The sequence below is a fragment of the Medicago sativa genome, chromosome 4, assembly GCF_051527215.1.
Source record: "Medicago sativa cultivar Bolivia chromosome 4, Bolivia_mono, whole genome shotgun sequence".
Lineage (NCBI taxonomy): Eukaryota > Viridiplantae > Streptophyta > Magnoliopsida > Fabales > Fabaceae > Medicago > Medicago sativa.
In genome coordinates, this window is record NC_140752.1 from 38,932,342 (window position 1) to 38,958,111 (window position 25,770).

At 39.8% G+C, this 25,770-nt stretch overlaps 2 protein-coding genes across 2 annotated transcripts; both read right to left on the bottom strand.

The window, feature by feature from the left end:
• Window positions 1–3,094: 3,094 nt before the first annotated feature.
• On the bottom strand, window positions 3,095–6,987 carry LOC146929295 (uncharacterized). Its single transcript, XM_085701254.1, has one exon. The coding sequence runs from the start codon at window positions 6,899–6,901 to the stop codon at window positions 3,284–3,286; it is 3,618 nt and encodes a 1,205-aa protein (XP_085557380.1). The 5' UTR covers window positions 6,902–6,987; the 3' UTR covers window positions 3,095–3,283.
• A 122-nt stretch (window positions 6,988–7,109) lies between these two features.
• LOC146929296 (uncharacterized) lies at window positions 7,110–9,494 on the bottom strand. The gene has a single exon (XM_085701255.1). The coding sequence runs from the start codon at window positions 8,712–8,714 to the stop codon at window positions 7,278–7,280; it is 1,437 nt and encodes a 478-aa protein (XP_085557381.1). The 5' UTR covers window positions 8,715–9,494; the 3' UTR covers window positions 7,110–7,277.
• Window positions 9,495–25,770: the final 16,276 nt, after the last annotated feature.

Below are 25,770 nucleotides of genomic sequence, written 5' to 3' on the forward strand. Positions count from 1 at the left end.
TGCGTATGGAAGTACGATATCCGTGTAATGCAAAGGGAAGCATCTCATGCCAATCTTTATATGTCACCACCATCTTCTGGACGATCTTCTTTATGTTCTTATTTGCAGCTTCGACAGCACCATTCATCTGAGGTCTGTAAGGCGAAGAATTATGATGCTCAATCTTGAAATCATCACATAACTCTTTCATCATCTTGTTGTTTAGATTTGTCCCATTGTCTGTAATGATCCGGTTAGGGACACCGTAGCGGCAGATAATATGATTCTTTATAAACTTGACCACCACTTGCTTGGTCACATTAGCATATGATGCTGCTTCAACCCACTTGGTGAAATAGTCAATAGCCACTAGAATGAAGCGGTGCCCGTTTGACGCTTTTGGTTCAATCCTTCCAATCATGTCAATGCCCCACATAGAGAAAGGCCAGGGAGACGAAAGAACATTGAGTGCAGTCGGCGGCACATGAATCTTATCGGCATAGATCTGACACTTATGACATTTTCTGGCGTGTTTGTAACAATCAGCTTCCATCGTCATCCAATAATAACCCGCTCTCAGTAGCTTCTTAGTCATTGCATGCCCGCTTGAATGAGTTCCGAAGGAGCCTTCATGTATTTCATGCATCAATAAATCAGCCTCGTGCTTGTCCACACATCTAAGCAATACCATGTCAAAGTTTCTTTTATACAAAACGTCCCCGTTCAGGAAGAAATTGCCAGACAGTCTTCTTAGAGTCTTCTTGTCTTTATTGGATGCCTCGAGTGGATACTCTTGACTCTGAAGGAAACACTTGATATCATGGAACCATGGCTTGTCATCAACAACTTCTTCAGCAGCGAATACATGAGCAGGTCTTTCAAGACGTCTGATACGGATCAATGGCACTTCATTCCAACGATTTACTTGGTACATCGAAGACAGGGTAGCGAGAGCATCTGCCATCTGGTTCTCATCACGAGGGATGTGATGTAGCTCGACTTTATTGAAGAAGGTCAGTAATCGTCTTGCATAATCTTTGTAGGGGACCAAGCCGGGGTGACGAGTCTCCCATTCTCCTGTGATCTGATTGATTACGAGGGCTGAGTCACCATAAATGTCGAGGATCTTGATTCTCAAATCAATGGCTTCTTCGAGACCCATAATACACGCTTCGTATTCTGCCATGTTGTTTGTACAGTCAAATGTCAGTCTGGCAGTGAAGGGGATATGTGCACCCTCAGGAGTAATAATGATTGCCCCTATTCCGCTTCCATAAACATTAACAGCTCCGTCGAAGATTAGACCCCATCTTGATTCAGGATCTGGACCTTCTCCGAATAACGGCTCGTCACAATCTTTCATCTTCAGATACATAATCTCTTCATCAGGAAAGTCGAACTTGATAGGCTGATAATCCTCAACTGGTTGGTGAGCTAAATGATCTGCAATGATACTCCCTTTGATTGCTTTCTGGGTACGGTACTCGATGTCATATTCAGATAACAACATCTGCCACCGGGCGATTCTTCCTGTTACTGCAGCTTTCTCGAAGATGTACTTGATCGGATCCATTTTAGAAATCAACCAAGTAGTATGATTAATCATATAGTGACGAAGGCGTTTGGCAGCCCAAGCTAGAGCACAACATGTCTTTTCGAGCATGGAATATCGAGACTCACAATCAGTAAACTTCTTGCTTAAGTAATAAATAGCGTGCTCCTTTCTTCCAGTTTCATCTTGTTGCCCGAGTACACAACCCATAGAATCTTCTAACACAGTCAGGTACATGATCAGAGGTCTTCCTTCAACTGGAGGGATAAGGATAGGAGGTTCTAGCAAATACTCTTTGATGCTGTCAAAGGCTTTCTGGCACTCTTCTGTCCACACAATACCTTGCTCTTTGCGGAGTAGCTTGAATATCGGCCCACATGTTGCAGTCATATGAGAAATAAAACGGGAGATGTAGTTCAGTCGTCCGAGAAACCCTCTTACTTGTTTTTCTGTTTGTGGAGCGGGCATCTCTCTGATAGCTCTGACCTTGTCGGGATCTACTTCAATACCTTTCTGGCTGACAATAAAGCCCAAAAGCTTTCCGGATCTGACGCCAAAGGTGCACTTGTTAGGATTTAAACGGAGTTGATACTTTCTCAGTCGTTGGAACATCTTCAGCAAATACTCGACATGCTCATCTTCAGTACCCGACTTGACAATCATATCATCTACATAAACCTCAATCTCTTTGTGCATCATGTCGTGGAAAAGAGTAGTCATTCCTCTCTGATAAGTAGCACCCGCATTTATTAACCCAAACGGCATTACTCTGTAACAGAAAGTGCCCCAAGGTGTGATGAAAGATGTCTTCTCTCTATCTTCGGGTGCCATCTTGATCTGATTGTAACCGGAGAAACCATCCATGAAGGAGAAAACTTTGGATTTGGCAGTATTGTCAACCAGTACATCAATGTGAGGCAGTGGAAAATCATCTTTGGGACTAGCTTTGTTCAGATCACGGTAATCAACACACATTCTGACTTTACCATCTTTCTTCGGAACAGGCACAATGTTGGCAAGCCACTGAGGGTATTCTGATGTGACAAGGAAACCTGCGTCAATCTGTTTCTGTACTTCTTCTTTAATCTTGAGGGCCATATCAGGACGGGCTCTTCTCAACTTCTGCTTGACCGGTGGACATTCAGGCTTCAACGGCAAACGGTGCACCACAATATCAGTATCTAGGCCTGGCATATCTCTGTACGACCAAGCAAATATATCAACATATTCTCTGAGAAGTTCTATTACTCGCTTCTTGACACTTGCTTCAAGTGATGCCCCAATCTTGACCTCCTTCTTGTCTTCTTCAGTACCCAAGTTGATCACCTCTATTACTTCCCCATAAGGCTGAATGGCATTTCTTTCTCGTTCAAGTAACCGAGAGATTTCATCGGGAATCTCTTCATTCTCTTCCTCTTCCGCTTCATACACAGGGGATTCAAAGTTGGGAGAGATCATAGGGGTATGTTGTTCAAAGGGTTCATTGATGTTTAATCTGCACATATGATTGATGATTTTAGAAAATAAGTAAATGCAGACTTTTCGAAGGTGATTATATTTTTTTTGGTTTTTTGTATTACCATTTTTTCAGAAAAAGCACAAAAGAAAAATAAAACAAAAGTCGGGAACAAAACGACATTTTTATTTAATTGACAATAATTTTTTTGAAGCAAATGGCCCTAGATAGATTCACTTTCGCTTAGGGCGAGGCGAAAGGATTTTTTTTGAAAAAGCATAAAACGAAACAATGCATTACTTGGACAAGTGAGCAACAAAAGGAACATCTACAGCAACCCAATTGTGGCTAGTCCCTCCGTGAGTCACGAAACTTTGTGGTATCCCCTCAGGGCTGTCTTCTATGATATCATTGGCTTCTGACAGGGCATTAATAAAGCCTGCACTGTGGAAAGTATCTCTTGCTGGCACGACGACATTCCAAGGCAAACCAGTTGACGGAGAGAAACCCAGACCTTCTCGACGCTTGTTCTCTGGCAATTCTATCAACTTCCCCCAGCTTGCAGATCCTCCAGCTTGTACTATGCTCTGAGCATCTTTTAGAGAGGAAATAGATGCTTCACTCTTCTTGGTATTCTCTTTTTCCACGGCAAGTCCCTGGAATGACGTCCCCTCAACACTGTCGGCCTTGATAAAAGAGAAAGACGACAAATGGCTTACTAACAGGGCTTCCTCCCCATTCACAGTTATCAGCTTCCCATTATGCACAAACTTCAGCTTCTGGTGCAATGTAGAGGTTACTGCCCCAGCTTTATGAATCCAAGGGCGACCTAGCAAGCAACTGTATGATGCCCAGATGTCTATCACTTGAAATGTGATCTGGAAGATCTGCGGCCCAACTGTAATAGGCAGATCCACCTCCCCATGGACATCCTTCCTCGAACCATCAAAAGCCTTTACCATTACCTCACTTCGTCTTAAAGGTGTACCCTTGTAAGAGAGCTGGTCATAAGTTGTTTTGGCCATCACATTTAGAGACGAACCGGTGTCTATCAGCACATTTGACAAAGTGTCGGTCTTACAATTCACAGATATGTGCAGAGCCAGATTATGATTCCTTCCTTCTTTCGGAAGCTCTTCATCACTGAAACTCAGGTTGTTGCATGCAGTGATGTTCCCCACTATTCCTCCGAATTGACCTACAGTCACATCGTGGTCCACAAAAGCTTGTTCCAGGACCTTCATCAAAGCCTCCTTGTGAGCATCAGAATTCAGCAGTAGCGACATTATGGATATCTTTGATGGAGTCTGCATCAGCTGATCAACCACCTTGTACTCACTCTTCTTGATTAGCTTGAGAATCTCATCGATCTCAGAATTTGCATTGGTCCCACTAGACTGACCGATATCTTTAACTGTACTGGGATCTTTAACTTGGGTCTCCTCGATTACCGGAGCACTAGCTTTCTTTGGGAGCACCATAGGAACAATACGCCCATTTCTTAGCACTCTACTGACTTCAGCGACATTCCCTACAGACGGCAAAGGTGGTATTGGAACTTCACGACCGTCCTCTATCATAGTGGCATTGTACTTATAAGGAATGGCTTTCTCAGAAGCATAAGGCATCGGACCAGGCAAACAGATCACTAGAGGAGCAGCAACTGACTTTCGACTGTCGTAGAATATCTCCAAAGGCTTCTCTGAAGTTATCACACATACATCATCACACTTTCTTTCAACAACAAGTTCTCCTTGGTCTAAAAGTCCTTGAATATCATCTTTTACTTTCTGACAACCCTGAGGATCTAGAAGACACATTTCACAAGCGGCATGATCATGTTCAAAGAGAGATGCTTGACACATCTTGGTATGTATAGGGACCAAAGGTGTCCGGATGTGTTGGACGTTCAGGATGAGATGAGTCTTCTGGCAATCTTCGATCATGTTGACAGTTGTGGTACCATGGTTTGGTAACGGATTGGTTCGAACATTTGGTGCTGAGTCTGTGAAGGTTATCTTCTTGTCATCGATCAGCTTCTGGACTGCATTCTTCAAGGCATAACAGTTCTCAGTATCATGACCTGGGGACCCTTGGTGAAAAGCACAAGTCTGGTGGGGTTTATACCATGCCGGTGGTTTCTCTGGCACTGGAAGAGGTGCTCTAAGTTGAACCAAATTCTTACTGAGCAACCCTGGGAGTAACTCTGCATATGTCACGGGAATTGGGTCAATTTTTAATCTGGTATTTTGTGGCCGAGGCTTTTGTTGTTGGTATGGTTGTTGGGGATATTGTTGGTATGGTTGTTGGGGATATTGTGGAAGGTATTGTTGTTGTTGAGGATATTGTTGATGTTGGGGATATTGTGGAAGGTATTGTTGTTGTTGAGGATATTGTTGATGTTGGGGATATTGTTGTGGGGGATATTGTGGGAATTGAGGTTGTTGTGGATATTGTGAGAATTGAGGTTGGCCATTTGGTGGTTGGATGGTATTGGTAGCAGGTGTGATGGCAGCAATGTGTTGATAGGCTGGATAATTTTGTTGAGGCCTCCCATGGGCCACCATACCGACCTCTTGTTCTTTCTTTTTCGGGAGGTGATTCCCAGACTTCTTGGTCCCACTTGCAGATGTCCCTTCTTTTACTAAACGTCCTTCTCGGACTCCTTCTTCCAGCCGTACACCCGTAGCAACCATCTCAGCAAAGTCCTTGGGAGTACCTCCGACCATATTCACATAATAAAACTGATTGAGAGTTTTTAAGAAGAGCTTGGTCATCTCCTTCTCTTCTATGCGCGGGCTGACTTGGGCAGCGGCATCCCTCCACCGCTGGGCATACTCTTTGAATGTTTCTTTGTCTCCCTGAGTCATAGCTTGTAGGTCACTTCGATCTGGGGCCATATCCACATTGTAACTGTATTGCTCCATAAAAGCATCACACAGATCTTGGAAAGTTTGGATATTTGTTTTATCTAGATTCATGTACCATTTTGAGGCAGGATTAGCCAAACTTTCATGGAAGAAATAGATAAGGACTGAATCATCCTTGGAATAGGCAGACATTCTTCTCACATACATTGTTAGATGTTCCTCAGGACAGGATTTTCCCTTATACTTCTCGAAGTCTGGTACTTTGAACTTGTGGGGTATTTGAACATTTGGCACCAAACAGAGATCATAAGCAGTCTTCCCAAATACTTTCTTCTTGTGGAGGGCTTTCACATCTCGCTGAATTTCATCATATTTTTGCTGCAAGTCATTCATTCTATCATAGGCTTCCATATCCCCTGAATGGTAGATGGGCTCTTCTTCTTGTGGAATGGTATGCATCACCGGAGCCGAATAGGTCATAGCGGCTGGAGGAGCTCCTACCAGAGGTGGAGGAACATGAGTTGCATTTTGACGAGTAGGCATCAGAACTTCGGTCATGATAGGGCGGAATACTTCACTGAGGCAAACTGGCACGCCCCAAGAACGACCTTCTGGCATAGAACTTGAAGCTTCACACACAATGGGACGGAGTATTTCGCCGGCAGTGAAAGGCGAGAACCGAGGTGCAGAACGTTGCGGAGCAGAGTGCATCGGAGTATCTGCACATATTGTCCATCCAGGGGTAGCAGAGGCAGCTGCAGAGGCGGAGGTTTCGGCCTGAGTTCTGACTGGAGGAGGAGGCGGTGGTGCTTGTGCCTGAGATTGTGCTTGAGCTTGTGCTTGAGCCTGAGCCAGTGCTTGAGCTTGAGCTTGTGCTTGAGCTTGTGCTTGAACGAGTGCTTGAGCTTGTGCTTCAGCTTGTGCTTGAGCTCGAGCCTGTGCTTCTGCCATTGTCTTCATCACTTCAGCCATCTCGTCCATCTTAGTTTGCATGGTTGACATCTCTTCGCGGAGCACTCGATTTTCTTGTTCGAGATAATCCATCTTCTTCTTAACGCTTGCTCGAGTGTAGATAGTGCGGGTGGGCTTGTAGATGATACGTGGGGCCACCTTATGAAACGGGCTGACCTTTTTCTGGAAAAGAAAACTTGTGTGAGACTCTGGATTTGAAACTATGGAATGCAAAATGATGCATGATGTTATGCAAAAATAGACACATTTTTTTATTTACCGAAGGACTTATGAAAGCAAATTTGTAAACATCATAATTGAAAATTCCATTGAATATTTAAAGTACTGCAAGATAATTCCCTTTTAACAAAACTGAGCCAAGGGATAGACTCCAAAGTACATCACAAAAAGCTATAAAATAACATAAAGTGGCAAAACAAATGGGAAACTCTTGAGCCCCTATAGTAGATTACTCTTCGAAATCGGAGTGTGGACCGTCAAACAAATCCATGGAATCCATGCACTGCTTCTTAGTGATATGCTTTTTAAGCAGCCTGTCCTTCTCTTGGAGCAGATCATCTCTCTCGATCAATTGTTGCCCTAGTTTGAGAATCACACTTTCCTGCTTCCTTATTTCTTCCTTTTTATCTTCCACCATGAGCATAGCCTCGTCATATTTCCTTTTCCAAGTGGCAATTTCTCGGTCTTTATCAGCCAATCGTTCTTGGTGCTCCCCCATAGTCTTAGAGGGTAAGGGTAAAGATGATGATGGAATTGTTGCGGATACGAGCCTCGGTACCGTGTATGGCATCTGATTCTGGATAGCTTTACTAATGACCCACTGAATGTAAGATCCATGCAGAAAATTGTCCCTCTTTCCGAGTTGGTTCCTGTTAAGTCTGTGAATACTCCGCCAAGCTTGCACAAATTCCTCCCTTTTACCTAGGTGATTGCTGTCATTGTAGTAGAACTCATTGGTTAAAGCAAGGTTACTTGGTTGGGTCTTCATCGGGTATCCCAATTGATGTCGGGCAAGGACTGGGTTGTAGCTAATTCCTCCCTCCATACCAATGAGAGGTACATTGGGATAGTCACCACACCTGATAATGACTGTCCCGTCATCCCAGGTTGGATGGTACCAAACTATATCAGTTGTTGTCAAGGCCATGATTTTTTTAGACCAGGGGGTACCTTCAAGGTTGGCTATGAAAGAGCGGGGTTGAGGTAGATGAGAGACAAACCATTTGTAGAGTAAAGGTGCACAACAAAGGATAGCTCCACGAGTTGCAAGAGTTCGATCATGGATGGAATGGTAGGTGTTTGCTAGAAGAGTAGGGACGGGGTTTTTGGTGAGAAAAACTTGGATGGCACGGATGTCAACAAAATTAGGAATGTTCGGGAAAAGCACAAGACCATAGATAAGTAGGGCTAAGATAGAGTAAAAGGCATGGTTGGCACCAGACTGTTCAAAAATGGAAGCCTGATCGTAGAGGAAATCGGTGGAGAAACCTGAGGGACCCCCTTTGGTTTGGACAATAAGATTATCTCTTACAATGGAGGCTTCAAGATGGAGGGCTTTAGCAATGGTTGAGGCTTTAGGATTGGGTTCAAGGCCGCTGAAAGGTACTTTGTTAAGCACGGTTATACCGGTCAAATGAGAGTACTCTTCTAGTGTAGGGACAAGCTGATAGTCTGGGAAAGTAAAACAGTGACAATGACGGTCATAAAATTGAACCAAAGTCTCCAAGACGCCTTTTGTAACATCTACCTTGAGGATATCCAGCAGTTTCCCATGAAGTTCGCGAAAATCATCCTGGCTAGCTACCTTCCTCCCTAGCTCCCTTAATTTAGCCACATCTGGCTTCTGGAAAGTATACTTCCTAGTGTTTCTTGTAGGAATTTCCATCTATGATGTTTACAAAAGAAAAAAGTTCATATAAGTCCTTCGATATTTTGATGATGAAAAAGAAGGTTTTATGAATGAATGCATGTATGCATGAATATGCTACACAAACGGTGAAAACACAGTGAGGTTAGGCCCATAATGATGGAGTCAAGGGAAAAAACGCCATTGGTAAGGACTATGGTTTTCAAATGTACCTGTATCACGGGTTCTACCAAGTTCCCAGAGTTATCAACCACTTCCGAACACCATCAGGTTACGGAAATACTTCCGTTCCAATAATATTCGTAAGAAAGTCTCGTCTGAGTGTGGTATCGCGTATCAACTAAACCAAGATTACTCATGATTAGCCACCGCACCACGTCCTAAAAGGCCAAGAGGGGTTAAAGGTAACTAAAGGTCCTCAACTTTCGACAGTCACCTGAAAATAACATGCCAACACGAATACTCATGCCAACATAGTATACTTCCAAGATCCCTCAGTTGAGTGGGGTTATCACATGTGTCACAAACCAAAATTCACTCTTGGCAAGGCACTATGATTATACCACCATCCTATCTTAAATTTCTCTCAAGTCCGGGTGTAGGACTTATCTCACCACTCTCGTAAAGAAAGAAGAAAGAAGAAGGAAGAACAAATATATACACGAATTTCCATCTTTTATTTTTGTTTTTTTAAGCAAGTTATAGCACAATAGTTAAATAAGACCAAGTTAGGCTCAACCCTCTTAGGGTGTCCCCAGTGGAGTCGCCATTTCTGTCGCGTCATTTTTTGGAGATCAAGGCTATTGGATTAGCTTATTGACTCGCTTATTATTTCACGACTTTTGAAAAAATTTATTTAAATTGGGGGTCCGGGGGTTGGTTTTATAAAGGGAAGGTGTTAGCACCCTTTATGTCCGTAGTACTCTACGGGAACCTCTTGGTTTTATTTAAATAATGTGCTATAACTTGCTTATTTTTTGAAGAAAAAAGAATTTGAAATGATTAATAAAGGAGGACCTAATTATCTACATTTTATTGATTTGGAAGGACGAGTGTCCTCTGCCTACGTACCCGTGAGGGATCAAAACCTCGTAGTTCGGGGTTAAAAAACTGACGTTTGATTGGTTGTGTATTTTTTATTAGTTTGAAAAAGGTTTTAAAATAAAAGAAAAGCCAAAGTGGCAAATGAGTATTTGTTTGTGTTTTTTATATTAAAGAAAATGGACTCAAAATAAAATAAAATTGATTGATATTTGATTAAGAAAATAAAATAAAGAAGACGTCACTTGATTTAGGATCAAGGTTTATTTAAAAAAATATTTTTTGTGATTTTGTTATATGCATTTTTTTTTGTTGTTTTTCAAATAATTGGAATGAAATTAAACTAACGGAGCATAAAGAAATAAAAGCGTAGGGACCTTATGGCGGCGTTGAACCACCACAAGGACCGTTAACCTAAACTGGCAAGAGATAAAGGCATACACACACGCACGCACCCATTCACCTAAACTATTACAAAAAACCTATTAATACATTCTACGGTCTGTGATGAAAATAAATAAATTACATTTAAACCTATTTTTTACATTCTAAGTTATGTGCGAAAAAGAAAATATAAGTAAATTACATGAAGGCCTAATTACATTCTAAATTCATAAAATAAAGACAATAGCTAAATGCTGATGATGATAATATAAATGAAATATGATGCAGAAACTAATATAAAATAATAAGCAAGATTAATGCAAGAAAATAGAAATAAAAATAATGTAAAAGTAAAGCAGGGAGAGGCGCATGTAGTAATCAGGGGGTATTAAACAGCAAGCAGGAAAATAAAAGGGATATGCAAAATGGGCCTTGTTGGATCGGTTTACTAAGCCTAGTGGGTTAGGGTGATGGCTGGGTCGACCCAGTTGGATATGGGTTGGTGGGTAGCATATAAAAAGGGTGTAAGACCCATCTTCTCTCATTTCTCACAACTCATTCTCTCTCTTCTCATAACTCTCCTTCTCTCGGTTCCCTCTCTCTCAACTCTCTGTTCTTTCTCCTCTAATTCCTTTCCAGATTCCGGCGACACTATAATTCCGACGCGGTGGTTGGCCGGCCAGGGGGGGCGGCGCCACCACGTCGGACATCCCAAACCTTCCTTTTTTCAATTTTTTGCTTAACCTATGTAATCCCTTCTCCTCTACCCTATTCTTCACTCAAAAATTCCTACAACACTACCAACACACCTAAATCTAAAGAGATAAAACAAACACAAAGCTTACCCTTCTTGATTTTCGAATTGGTTGTGTCTTTGTTTCGGTTGAGTGTTGCCGTTGTGTCCGTGCCGGTTTGACTCATCGCTTTGCTGGTTCGGCTCCGTCGGTGTCGGAATCGACGCAGGTGAGTTCGTGTGCGACGGGGTCTGTGTTGTGTCGTGTCTGTTTGTCTGTGCGTGTCTCTGCAGGTTCGCGTGTGTCCTTGCCGTCTTGTGCGTTTCTGCTGATGTTCTCCTCCCTGCAATTTTTTTCTGTCCCTTTTGGTTGCTCTGCGGGTTGTATTTATAGGGTGACATTACACTTACGTTTCGCTGAAAATCTGCGGCAGAATCGCGACTTGGGGAGGGGAAAATGAGATGTCTGTTGTTGCAGATGAGGATTGAAGCGTGTACTAGGCAATGCGATGTGAATAAGCTGTGTGTATTTGAACCTGGACTGGATTGAGGCTTGATTTTGTTCGACAGCTTGTGTTCTGGATTGGGATGAAAGGAGCGTGATTCTGCTCCTGGAAAATTGCTTGCAGATTGGTTCATGAGCTGTTGTAGGGTTGTACGCGTGACATATTGGTTTTGAACTTGGACCCCTTTTTGGACTCAATCATTTAATAATAAAAATAAAAGAATAATAAATAAAAAAAAAATAATCACGTACATATTTTTTTGATTTTTATCTCTAATTAATAAATGAAAAAGAAAATAACAAAAGAAATCAAAAGAAACAATAACTAAATTAAAAAAAATAAAGTTAAAAATAATTAATTAAAAAACAAAAGATGGAAAATAAAGGCTAAAAATAAAAATAAAAATGTCAATGAGAAGAGGTCCCGATTCGGAACTAAATATGAGGTATTTTAAAATACCTCTCTGCCGAATTTTTTACTGAAATGTTAGAGACTATTCAGGGTTAAGTGACACGTGTCAGTGTGACTTTAGGTCAAAAATTGGGGTATGACAATCATGTTTACATAACATAGCAGCAGAACATACATATAATCATAAAACATCTCCAGGTCTCAACAAAATACAAATGTATTCTCCAAATCTCAAATAACAAGTACCAACTCAACTCCAAAATACATAGTCAAATAAAACAACATGCAAAAACTACCCTAGATCAGAGCCCTAATCTAGACACTTGCATAAAAAGAGGAACTCCACTCCTCGGCATCATCAAGCAAACAAACTAAGCATCCTACACTCCATCTACCCGTCCATACGGAAAGGTAGGTGGTAAACCACTGAGGGTTAGCATTACATCATCATAATCCATATAAGAAAATAATAAGAACATTGGAATGAAAGATATATTTAAGCATAATGTTTGCTAAATTATACACATACTCACAAGTATCCACAACATTCATATCATTCATTACCATCATTCCAAGTTCATATCAACAAGTGTATCATACACATATCACAACTTCACCTTGTCAATCAACAATTAACAATTAACAATGCAATCCACAATTGCAATTAGCAAATCAATCACCAAACACATCTCCATGCAATTCAATTCACCAACAGTTTATGCAATGGCTCTAGACTCATCTAGATGCATGTGGTACCAAAACACCTCAAGGTCGTCACCTTCGATGCAACAAAAACATCGTAATCACCTCAATTGGATATAAAATCCACCACCATCAGTCATGTATGCATGAACATATGACTCAACTACAATGCATATGTTCACACAAACAATTCACCTCAACATCACCAATATTTGTATATATGCAATCATCAACAATTCACCACCACATAACATATATACAGTCACCAACAACATTCACAATACAAGCAACATATAGTTGTCACACACATATACATCACCAATCATCTCCACATAAATCAATATATAGTTGCCACATTTCCACATAATTCTTTACAATCCAAAATAAGGAACAACTACAACATATGATCACAAACATCATGTTCATCACTCCACAACCATTCATACAGCATTTCATAACCATAATAAGCTATTCCAAAAAAAGGTTGATAAACAATTGGCTCTCAAAATCATTTTTAATCAAGTTCGTCTCCCAAGGTCAAAATATTACAAGTAATTGAACATTTAAGTCAAAACCAAGCAAACTAGCTCAATTGCCTATGCCATGTATTCTCACAATTCACATATATGTGCAGTAGAGGTTACATAAGCATTTCATCGGCCAAATACGATGAATTCATGAAAACACAAAGTTCGTCTCACTTTATCGTTTTTACAAAAGAATTCAATTTTCAAGGCAAAACAAGTTAACTCATTAAACCCTTTAAACAAAGTTATTTCTTTCATAAAAACGCCCCCTAGATGATTAGGATAAAGTTCCTACACTTAGGAATAGGTTTGGAAACAATTTGGTTAAAGAAAAATGCATTTTTAAAGTTTCTGGTCTGTTAAAATCGCTTCATGATCCGTAAGATCGCTTCATGACTTTGACAGCATCAGACTTTGCAGAAAAATTTGATGTTGCTGTCAAAATCGCCTCATGATTCGCGAAATTGCTTCATGATTATGACAGCAACAGTTTATGCAGAAATCAACTTTCAAATACAAATTTTCTCAAACAATTGCTTTTAAGTCACATAATCCCACTCCAATACTTCCCCATCATTTCCAAAACTTAACCCATTATCAAACCCCTTATAGCCACCACTTTAAAAAACTTGAAAAATCATTTCTCATTCCAAAATCACTTAACTAGCTCTTCACATAAAAACCTAAGTTTCTTCCCAAAACTTTTAACAACCAAATCTTATAACTAAAAATAGAATTTCATTAAACTTATACCAACACAACAACACCAACATTTCACCTTAATTCATCAAGAATCACAACCCACCATGAATAACCCATTTTCATCAAACTCTTAAAACAACAACTTCATGAAATGGAACACTCATGGCATAATTAACAACATCAAAATCTCTTCATCAATTCATCAATCTTGGTACCCAAAGCACCAATTCAACAACAACATGTTCCAAATCAATAAAAATAACTAATGAACACAAATTCATGCACAATTCAACACCACAACTTCAATTCTCATCAAACTTGCTCAAGGACACAAAGCACCAACAACTATGCATTTGGACATGTTAATTCATATACTAACATACAATTATCATATAAATCATGTTCTCAAACATAACAACAACAATTATGCACGAATTTACAACAATTAGATTTAATTCATCAATTTCACAAAATGGGTAGAAATGAAAAGTTATGAATTATGGTTGAAATCTAACCCTCTTACCTCTAGCACCAAGATTCTCTAACCCAAGCTTCAATTTAGCTCCTAGATGATGAATCCCTCTTCTAGCTCTAGCCTTCCTCTTCAATCTCTTCAAACCCTTTCTTCTCTCTATCTCTATCTCTTCTCTCAAATGAAATGAAATGATAAATGTTTGTAAAACCTAATTTCACCAACAACTAGAGTTTATATATGCTCTATCCAATTGGGCTTATCTCACAAACCTTAATGGGCCTAACCCATTTCTATTCAAACCCCAAATGTTACTACTCACTTAACGGTAAAATATATCACTAACGGTCACTTACCGGTAAATAAAATAATTACTACACTCTCTAGTAACTTAGTAAAATAACAACTCTCACTAAGCACTAAAAACAATCCTCAACAAAATTACAAAATTACCCCTACTCTTAAAATGACCAAAATGCCCCTACGTCCAAAATGACTAAAATACCCTTCTAACACCGAATCCTACAATTCCCAACTAAAAATACACACAGAGGCAAATAATCACACATGAGCACATATAACACACATAAATAAATAATAAAATATAACTAGCGAAAATCGGGCTGTTACAACTCTCCCCCACTAAAAGAATTTTCGCCCTCGAAAATTACCTGAAGGAAACAACGCTGGATACGCAACCCTCATCCTACTCTCCGATTCCCAAGTGGCACTCTCACCAGTCGGTCCAACCCAAATCACTTTAACCAAAACGACCTCCTTGCCACGCAAACGTTTCACTTCACGATCCTCAATCCTAACCGGCCAAGTCTCAACGGTCAAATTATCTCTTACTTCAAAATCATCCACTTGAATCACATGAGACGCATCATACACATACTTCCGCAACTGGGACACATGAAACACATCATGAAGATTTGACAAAGATGGCGGTAACGCAATCCGATATGCTACAACCCCAACCTTCTCAACAATCTCAAACGGTCCAACAAAACGAGGAGTCAACTTCCGACACTTCAAAGCACGTCCAACACCAGTTACAGGATTCACTCTCAAAAACACATGATCGCCAACCTGAAACTCAAGGTCTTTCCTCCTCTTATCATTATAACTCTTCTGCCTACTCTGAGACGCTCTCATCTTCTCTTGAATCATCTTAACCTTCTCCGTAGTTTCTTGCACCACTTCCGGTCCTAACAAAGCACCTTCACCTGACTCATACCAACACAACAGAGTTCTACACCTCCGACCATACAAAGCCTCAAACGGTGCCATCCCGATACTAGATTGAAAACTGTTGTTGTAAGTGAACTCAATCAACGGTAAACATTCAATCCAACTGACACCTTGCTCCAACACACAAGCTCTCAACAGATCTTCCAAACTCTGAATAGTCCTCTCCGTCTGACCATCAGTCTGGGGATGATAAGCAGAACTCAATCTCAACTTAGTTCCCAAAGCATCTTGCAAACTTTCCCAAAACTTAGAAGTAAACCTCGGATCCCGATCCGACACAATACTAGAAGGAACACCATGCAATCTAACAATCTGCTCAATGTAGATCTCAGCCAACTTCGCCACAGACATACCGGTCTTAATAAGAACAAAATGTGCCGACTTCATCAACCGATCAACAATCACCCAAATAGAATCAAAACCCTTAACAGTCTTCGGCAACGCTCCCACAAAGTCCATTGATATACTATCCCACTTCCACTCTGGCACAAACAACGGTTGCATCAAACCCGACGGTTTCTGATGTTCAATCTTAGACTTCTGACAAACCAAACAAGCATACACAAACTCTGCGATCTCTTTCTTTATTCCAGGCCACCAAAACAACCTCTTCAGATCTTGATACATCTTAGTCGCTCCTGGATGAATACTCAAACTACTTCTGTGACCTTCTTCTAAAATCTGCTTCTTAAGCTCAAGTACACTTGGCACACAAACACGATCACGAAACATCAAAACACCGTTCTCATCCAATCTAAAGTCTCCACCTTTGCCTTGATTAACCAACACCACTCGATCTACAAGTTCCAAATCTTTCTTCTGACCATTCTTGATCTCCTCCAGAATATTACTTGTCAGCTTCAACATTCGCAACCTCACACCCTCCGGTGTCAACTCACTAACCAAATTCAAATCTCGAAACTGCTCAATCAACTCCAACTCTTTCACCATCAAAGCAGACATATGCAGCGACTTTCTACTCAAAGCATCAACAACAACATTTGCCTTTCCAGGATGATAGCTCAACTGGAAGTCAAAATCCTTAAGATACTCCAACCATCTCCTCTGCCTCATATTCAACTCCTTCTGGTCAAACAAGTACTTCAAACTCTTGTGATCACTGAACACCTCAAACTTAGAACCATACAGATAATGCCTCCAAATCTTCAACACATACACAACGGCCGCTAATTCCAAATCGTGAGTCGGATAATTCTTCTCATGCACTTTCAACTGCCTCGAAGCATAAGCCACAACCTGACGATTCTGCATAAGCACACCACCAAGACCCATCTTAGAAGCATCACAATACACAACAAACGATTCCTTCGGATTCGGCAAAATCAACACTGGAGCTGACGTCAACCTCTTCTTCAACTCTTGGAAACTCTTTTCACACTTAGCATCCCAAACATAAGCTTGTCCTTTCCGAGTCAACTGCGTCAATGGCAACGCCAACTTAGAGAATCCCTCAATGAACCTCCGATAATAACCTGCCAATCCAAGGAAGCTTCTAACCTCAAAAACAGACTTAGGTGATTCCCACCGCAACACTGCATCAACCTTCGACGGATCTACGACAATACCACCTTTAGAAATCACATGACCAAGGAAACTCACTTCCCGCAACCGGAATTCACACTTTGACAACTTAGCAAACAACTTCTTCTCTTTCAAGACTTCCAACACAATCCTCAAATGCTCGACATGCTCTTCTTCAGACTTCGAATACACCAAAATATCATCTATAAACACCACCACAAAACGGTCCAGAAAAGGATGAAATATTCTATTCATATACTCCATGAAAACACCTGGCACATTAGACACTCCAAATGGCATCACAGAATACTCATAGTGTCCATACCTCGTTCTGAACGCAGTTTTGGATATATCTTCCGCCTTTACTCTAATCTGATGATATCCTGACCTTAAATCAATCTTGCTGAACACCTCTGCACCAACCAATTGATCCATCAAATCATCAATCCTCGGAAGCGGATACCGATTCTTGATTGTCGCCTTGTTCAACTGCCGATAATCCACACACAACCTCATGCTTCCATCCTTCTTCTTAACTAGCAACACTGGAGCACCCCACGGAGAAACACTCGACCTGATAAACTGCTTCTCAAGCAACTCTTCCAACTGACTCTTCAACTCACCTAACTCTAATGCAGACATCCGATACAACGCAATCGAAATAGGACTCGTTCCTGGTACCAAGACAATTGCAAACTCAACTTCCCTCTCCGGTGGTAATTCGGTAATGTCGTCCGAAAAAACTTCTGGAAATTCTTGCACTACCGGCAAATCACCAACTCCTTTCTCACTACTTTCCTTCAAGGAAGCAAACATCATGAACACACAAGCTTCGCCATCCAAAGACTTCTTCACTTGCTCCGCGGTTAAGAACCTTCCGCCTTCTTCAGCTATCGGTTTAGAAAACGTCACACTCTTGGTCAAACAATTAATGTTAACATCAAAAGTCAACATCCAATCCGTACCAAAAATCACGTCCATATGCTTCAACAGAAGACACACAAGATCCAACTCCAATCTACAGGAACCTTAACACAAACCACAACCAACTGAGCCTCCGCAGCCAAAGATACCTTCCCTTGCCAGACCCAACGAACCTGAAGCAACCTGCTACTCCCCCACTACGCTCAAACCCACCTAAAGAACGGAACAACACAACAAGTACCGACAGTACTCCCGTACATGTTGCATACAACAGGAAATTCAACGGGTTTTGGTCTGGACAAGACCGACCACGGCTCTGATACCAACTTGTAACATCCTACTTCTAATAAGCGGTAAAACGCGCGAATATACAAACATATTCTAGAAATAGATGCTACGTCTTCGAATAAACCACAATTCATACATGCATAAAGATCATGTTTACATAACATAGCAGCGGGACATACATATAATCATAAAACATCTCCAGGTCTCAACAAAATACAAATGTATTCTCCAAATCTCAAATAACAAGTACCAACTCAACTCCAAAATACATAGTCAAATAAAACAACATGCAAGAACTACCCTAGATCAGAGCTCTAATCTAGACACTTGCATAAAAAGAGGAACTCCACTCCTCGGCATCATCAAGCAAACAAACTAAGCATCCTGCACTCCATCTACCCGTCCATACGGAAAGGTTGGTGGTAAACCACTGAGGGTTAGCATTACATCATCATAATCCATATAAGAAAATAATAAGAACATTGGAATGAAAGATATATTTAAGCATAATGTTTGCTAAATTATACACATACTCACAAGTATCCACAACATTCATATCATTCATTACCATCATTCCAAGTTCATATCAACAAGTGTATCATACACATATCACAACTTCACCTTGTCAATCAACAATTAACAATTCAATCCACAATTGCAATTAGCAAATCAATCACCAAACACATCTCCATGCAATTCAATTCACCAACAGTTTATGCAATGGCTTTAGACTCATCTAGATGCATGTGGTACCAAAACACCTCAAGGTCGTCACCTTCGATGCAACAAAAACATCGTAATCACCTCAATTGGATATAAAATCCACCACCATCAGTCATGTATGCATGAACATATGACTCAACTACAATGCATATGTTCACACAAACAATTCACCTCAACATCACCAATATTTGTATATATGCAATCATCAACAATTCACCACCACATAACATATATACAGTCACCAACAACATTCACAATACAAGCAACATATAGTTGTCACACACATATACATCACCAATCATCTCCACATAAATCAATATATAGTTGCCACATTTCCACATAATTCTTTACAATCCAAAATAAGGAACAACTACAACATATGATCACAAACATCATGTTCATCACTCCACAACCATTCATACAGCATTTCATAACCATAATAAGCTATTCCAAAAAAAGGTTGATAAACAATTGGCTCTCAAAATCATTTTTAATCAAGTTCGTCTCCCAAGGTCAAAATATTACAAGTAATTGAACATTTAAGTCAAAACCAAGCAAACTAGCTCAATTGCCTATGCCATGTATTCTCACAATTCACATATATGTGCAGTAGAGGTTACATAAGCATTTCATCGGCCAAATACGATGAATTCATGAAAACACAAAGTTCGTCTCACTTTATCGTTTTTACAAAAGAATTCAATTTTCAAGGCAAAACAAGTTAACTCATTAAACCCTTTAAACAAAGTTATTTCTTTCATAAAAACGCCCCCTAGATGATTAGGATAAAGTTCCTACACTTAGGAATAGGTTTGGAAACAATTAGGTTAAAGAAAAATGCATTTTTAAAGTTTCTGGTCTGTTAAAATCGCTTCATGATCCGTAAGATCGCTTCATGACTTTGACAGCATCAGACTGTGCAGAAAAATTTGATGTTGCTGTCAAAATAGCCTCATGATTCGCGAAATCGCTTCATGATTATGACAGCAACAGTTTATGCAGAAATCAACTTTCAAATACGAATTTTCTCAAATAATTGCTTTTAAGTCACATAATCCCACTCCAATACTTCCCCATCATTTCCAAAACTTAACCCATTATCAAACCCCTTATAGCCACCACTTTAAAAAACTTGAAAAAATCATTTCTCATTCCAAAATCACTTAACTAGCTCTTCACATAAAAACCTAAGTTTCTTCCCAAAACTTTTAACAACCAAATCTTATAACTAAAAACAGAATTTCATTAAACTTATACCAACACAACAACACCAACATTTCACCTTAATTCATCAAGAATCACAACTAGGGGTGTGCAAGTTAAAAACCAAACCAAAACCATAACCAATATTTGGTTCTGGTTCAGTTCCTAAACCCATTTTACTAAAAACTGGTTTTTTTGCAAAACTAGTTCAGGTTTGGGTTATAACCGGTTTGAAACCAGTTCAAATCCGTTTTACAGGAAAAACCCAATTTCTTTACTTGACCTGGTTTTCAACACTCTCTTCTGAAACATGATTCATTCATCTTAAACGCAAACTTCACAATTCCGAGTTACAATCTAATAAATCGCCGAGTCAACCCGTTTATGAGAAATGGAAACAAGACGAAACTCGAATGCGATTCGTAACCTCTCTGCTTGACCCACCGCTTCTACCGTTTGGTCGCCGCCGTTCTCCGCCACATCAACAATATTTACTGTAACAACAATTTCAAAAACCACCACACAAAAACCTTTCTCTTTACGTGTTCCTCAAATGCTTCTTCTAAAATTGCGAGATTCACAAAACTAACCTTGAAACACACAGTTTACATTTTGGGATCAAAGGTGCTCTGGAAATCGATTGACGATTATCGATTGGTGATTTGGGGGGTTTGTGAAACCGATTTGCGAAGTTAACGGCGGAGTTGAAGGAGATAAGGAGAATTGAGAAGCGATTTACAATTTTAGAAGCAATTTTCCAGATTTTGCGATTTGCGATTTCAGAAGCAATTTCAGAATCAATTTGGGATTTTTGATTGAGAAGCAATTTGCGATTTCAGAAGCAATTTTCCAGTTTTTGTGTTGGGTTCTGAATTGTGTTCACACTAATAGCTTTTCTCAGAAGGAGAATTGAGAAGCAATTTTCCAGAAGCTATTTGTGCAATCCAGATTAAAATTTGGAAGAAAGAAAGAAAATGGTTAAAATCTGGATCCGAATTTTAACCGGTTTTGATATCCAACCCGTTTAAAATGGGTTGGTTGTAACCCATTTACAAAAAATCCAGATATTTCAAAGTGGATTGGATATGGTTATGGGTTTGGGCCTAAAACTGGTTGTTATGCACACCCCTAATCACAACCCACCATGAATAACCCATTTTCATCAAACTCTTAAAACAACAACTTCATTAAATGGAACACTCATGGCATAATTAACAACATCAAAATCTCTTCATCAATTCATCAATCTTGGTACCCAAAGCACCAATTCAACAACAACATGTTCCAAATCAATAAAAATAACTAATGAACACAAATTCATGCACAATTCAACACCACAACTTCAATTCTCATCAAACTTGCTCAAGGACACAAAGCACCAACAACTATGCATTTAGACATGTTAATTCACATACTAACATACAATTATCATATAAATCATGTTCTCAAACATAACAACAACAATTATGCACGAATTTACAACAATTAGATTCAATTCATCAATTTCACAAAATGGGTAGAAATGAAAAGTTATGAATTATGGTTGAAATCTAACCCTCTTACCTCTAGCACCAAGATTCTCTAACCCAAGCTTCAATTTAGCTCCTAGATGATGAATCCCTCTTCTAGCTCTAGCCTTCCTCTTCAATCTCTTCAAACCCTTTCTTCTCTCTATCTCTATCTCTTCTCTCAAATGAAATGAAATGATAAATGTTTGTGAAACCTAATTTCACCAACAACTAGAGTTTATATATGCTCTATCCAATTGGGCTTATCTCACAAACCTTAATGGGCCTAACCCATTTCTATTCAAACCCCAAATGTTACTACTCACTTAACGGTAAAATATATCACTAACGGTCACTTACCGGTAAATAAAATAATTACTACACTCTCTAGTAACTTAGTAAAATAACAACTCTCACTAAGCACTAAAAACAATCCTCAACAAAATTACAAAATTACCCCTACTCTTAAAATGACCAAAATGCCCCTACGTCCAAAATGACTAAAATACCCTTCTAACACCGAATCCTACAATTCCCAACTAAAAATACACACAGAGGCAAATAATCACACATGAGCACATATAACACACATAAATAAATAATAAAATATAACTAGCGAAAATCGGGCTGTTACACAGAGCCTTTAAATACTATCACATATACTCCCCCTTTTGTCATTAGCAAAAAGACATAAACAAAAAGAAGAGATGAGAAAAACATAAGATTAAAGGTTCAGAGCATAATTCAAATCATTTTAAAGCATATTAACCATCTTCAAAGATTAAATAAACAAGCATAGCAAGCATTATTATCAAAGCAAATAATAACACACAAGGTATAAACAGTTAAAGATTTTCAGAAGCAAGAAGAATTCAGAAGCTTATAATATCAGAAGCGAAAAGAACTAAATCAGAAGCAGAGATGATCAAAGAATATTAAAAGCCTAAAGAGACAAAAAAAAATAAGCTAAAAGTGTGCAACTATGGGTTTGACTTATTTCTCTAAAATCTTCTTCAGAAGCTCTTGAACATCAGCATACTTCTTGTCCATATCTTTTCTGTAGTTGTCTTCTCTGATCTTGGCTTCTTGCATATCAGCTTCCAATTTTGATATCTTCAGCTTCTGCTCTAGTAGCTCTGTTTCAAGCTTGTCATTTTCTTCTTTGAGGATCTCAGAAGGAATAATCAGATGCAGCTCCTTAGGCAGGAATTCATCAGGTTCTTTGCCTCTGATACTGAGTGGATTCTTCACCCAAGTACCAAGAACTTCAACATCTCCAGTATTCTCTTCTATTCCATTCAACCAATCTTCCAGCTTCTGCTTGGCTTGCTCTTGAGCCTCAATGCATGAATCATGCAAAGCTGAAATCAGGTTGACGACCCTTTCTTTTATCCTTCTCCATTGCTTCTGATAGCTAACTTGATGACCCAAGTCATTTCTTCCTGCTATCAGTCTGAGAACTTCAGAAGCAATATCTTCCCACACATCTTGTAGTACTTGAGAGTCCAGGTAAATGGTGGGAGGTGAAGGTTGTTTAGAGGGTTTTGGAGGGGCTAAGTGTACAATGGGTAGGTTTGATGATGATTGGTCATTTGTAGTTAAGGATTGGCTAGTTGATGGTTGGTCAGGAGTGGGGTCAACTACCATATCAGAGGCATGATCATTTTGATCATCCTCAGAGTCTGTGTCCATACCATCATACATTGATAACTTGTACTGGTGAAGGAGTTATGGAAGCAGAGGTTAGCTCAGGAACAATGTGTTCAAGAGCGGCAGTTTCAGGTGCAGGTTCAGGAATGGGTTTAGTAACTAGTTGTTCAGGAATAATATGTTCAGGAACGGTCTTTTGAGGAATTGGTTGCTCAGGAACAGATGGTTCAGGAACAATTGGTTGTTGTTGTGGGGGTGATGAAGTTGTAGGTGCAGATTGAAGGGGTGAAAAGGCTTTTTCTGGTGAAGGTTTTTGTTGAGGGGGGTCTTCTGAAACAACGTTATCAGAAGCGGATGCTTCTGGAGTTGTCTCAGAGGCTTTTTCTGAGGTTGAGTTAAAGCTAGATTGGGGTAGTTCACCTAGATAATGACTTTCTAGGTGATCTAAAAAAGAAGTGTCTTCAGAAGGAATAGAGGATGTGATACAAGATGTGTGAGAAACTTGAGGTACCTTAGATAACATTACTGAGTTATCTACTGCTTCTGAAGTTCCAAGATTCTGAACTTGCTCTACATTTTCATCATCAGCTTCATCCACGATTAGTATTCTTTCTCCTTCCTGTTCTCTTTCAAGTTCTTTCATGGCTTTCACTTCTCGCCTATTTGCTAAAAATTCATCAGAATGTTCCTTAGCCATTCTCTTCATGGCTAGAGTCACTTGAACCATGAAGCTTTTCTTGTCAAGTGGAGCCTTCTTTCTTTTCAGCTTAGGCTCTGCTTCTTCTTTTTCTATTTCTTCAAGAGCTTCCTCCAGATGCTCTTCGGTGATTACCAGATCTGCCTTACCCTTTCTTCTTTTCTGAGGAATAGAAGCAGCACCAACCTTCTGCCTCTTTCCTTTATCCTTGGCAGAAACAGATTCAGCTTCAGACTTAGCAACTTTTTGCTTTTTGGTTTTAGCAACAGCAGCTTCTGACTCAGTACTGGTTCTGGCCCTCTTTCCTTTAGTAGGAGCAGCCTCCTCCTGATGACTTTCCTCTTCCTCCAAGACATACTCAGCTGATGATTTAGCTAAGATCTCAGGATTGCTTTCCTTAATGATGGAAGGAAAGTCCATGATAATCTCAGATTCAGCTGTAGTCATTTCCAACCACTTTTCATCTTTAGGGGTTGTCTTAAAATAATGCATGGAATGCAAGGTCCTGCTACTGATAATCTTCTCAGCAGTAGAGGCCTTGAAGCATTTGTCAGATGCATCCCTTGATTTCTTTAGAACCTTCAGTACTCCTCCTTGGTGGAAGATTTCAAACAATAATTTTCCATAGGGTACTTGCTTTCTTCCTTTGATAGTGCCTTCATTGATTGCCCAACAGAGATGATCCATGACATATCTTGGGAAGTTGATCTTGTTCTGAATTGCCATGAAGTAGATAGCTAGTTTCTGTTGGAAATTTGGTTGATCAGATCCTCCTCCTCTCTGAAAGAAACAATCAGTGCAGAACTTCACCAACATTCTGTGGTGAATCTCCATCTCTGATGTCTTGGCTTTTGAATTCCCACCCAAAATCAAGTTGCAGTAGCTTTTCAGAAGGATATCTTCCGCCTTTACTATTTCTTGGAATCTTCCTTCTGCATCCACTCTGCATGCTTTAGCGATAATCTCCTCTGTGATGGTTACAGGAATACCCATCACTTCAGACCTTATCTCAAGGCTACTGAAGGAAGTGGGATTCAGCTCTATCTCCATCTTTTTATTCTTCGACCCAGCTTGTTTCCCTGCTACCTTCACAGGCTTTCCATTGACGATTTCAGCTCTCAACCAGAAATCTTTGACCAAGTTCACATAAGTTGGCCCATTAAGCATCTTGAAGTATCCGGACAGCTTCTGAGTTTCTACATAACCTTCCATGTCCACTTCGTACTTCTTAAGTGAAGCGAAGTCCACTGGCGATTCTACTTGGACAATTACGGATTTCCATGGAATATCCATAGTCTTTTCTTTGTAGACTGACCCAGATCCTGATGCGCCTTGCTTGCTTGACATAGATTCTGAAACTTTTGAGCTTGATGATGCCATTTGATGATGATTGAAGAAGATTTAGAGAATATAGGGTTCTAAGGTTTTTGCGCTTACTTCGCAAGAGGTTTGAGAGCAAAATGTGTTTGTTGTGAGTGAGTAGTGTGTGAATTGAAAAAGTGTTTAAGAGTAAAAACGTTTGCAATTCAAAAGAAACAAACAAACATAACATTAATGACAAAATTGGGGGCGCGTGAAAAGTACTCTCAAAGCTATTAACTCATCATTGCCCTTTTAGTTATACACCAATACATACAGGCCACGTAAGAAGTTCACAGAGTAACTACCAAGTTAGTGGGCCAGAGGTTACTTTTAAAAAGTAACTCCCAACGTTTCCACTAATTCAACTATTCAGAAGCAATAAATCCAGCTTCTGGACTTCAGATGCTGACGTCATCATCAGAAGCGAGTTTTCCTCAGAACCTCA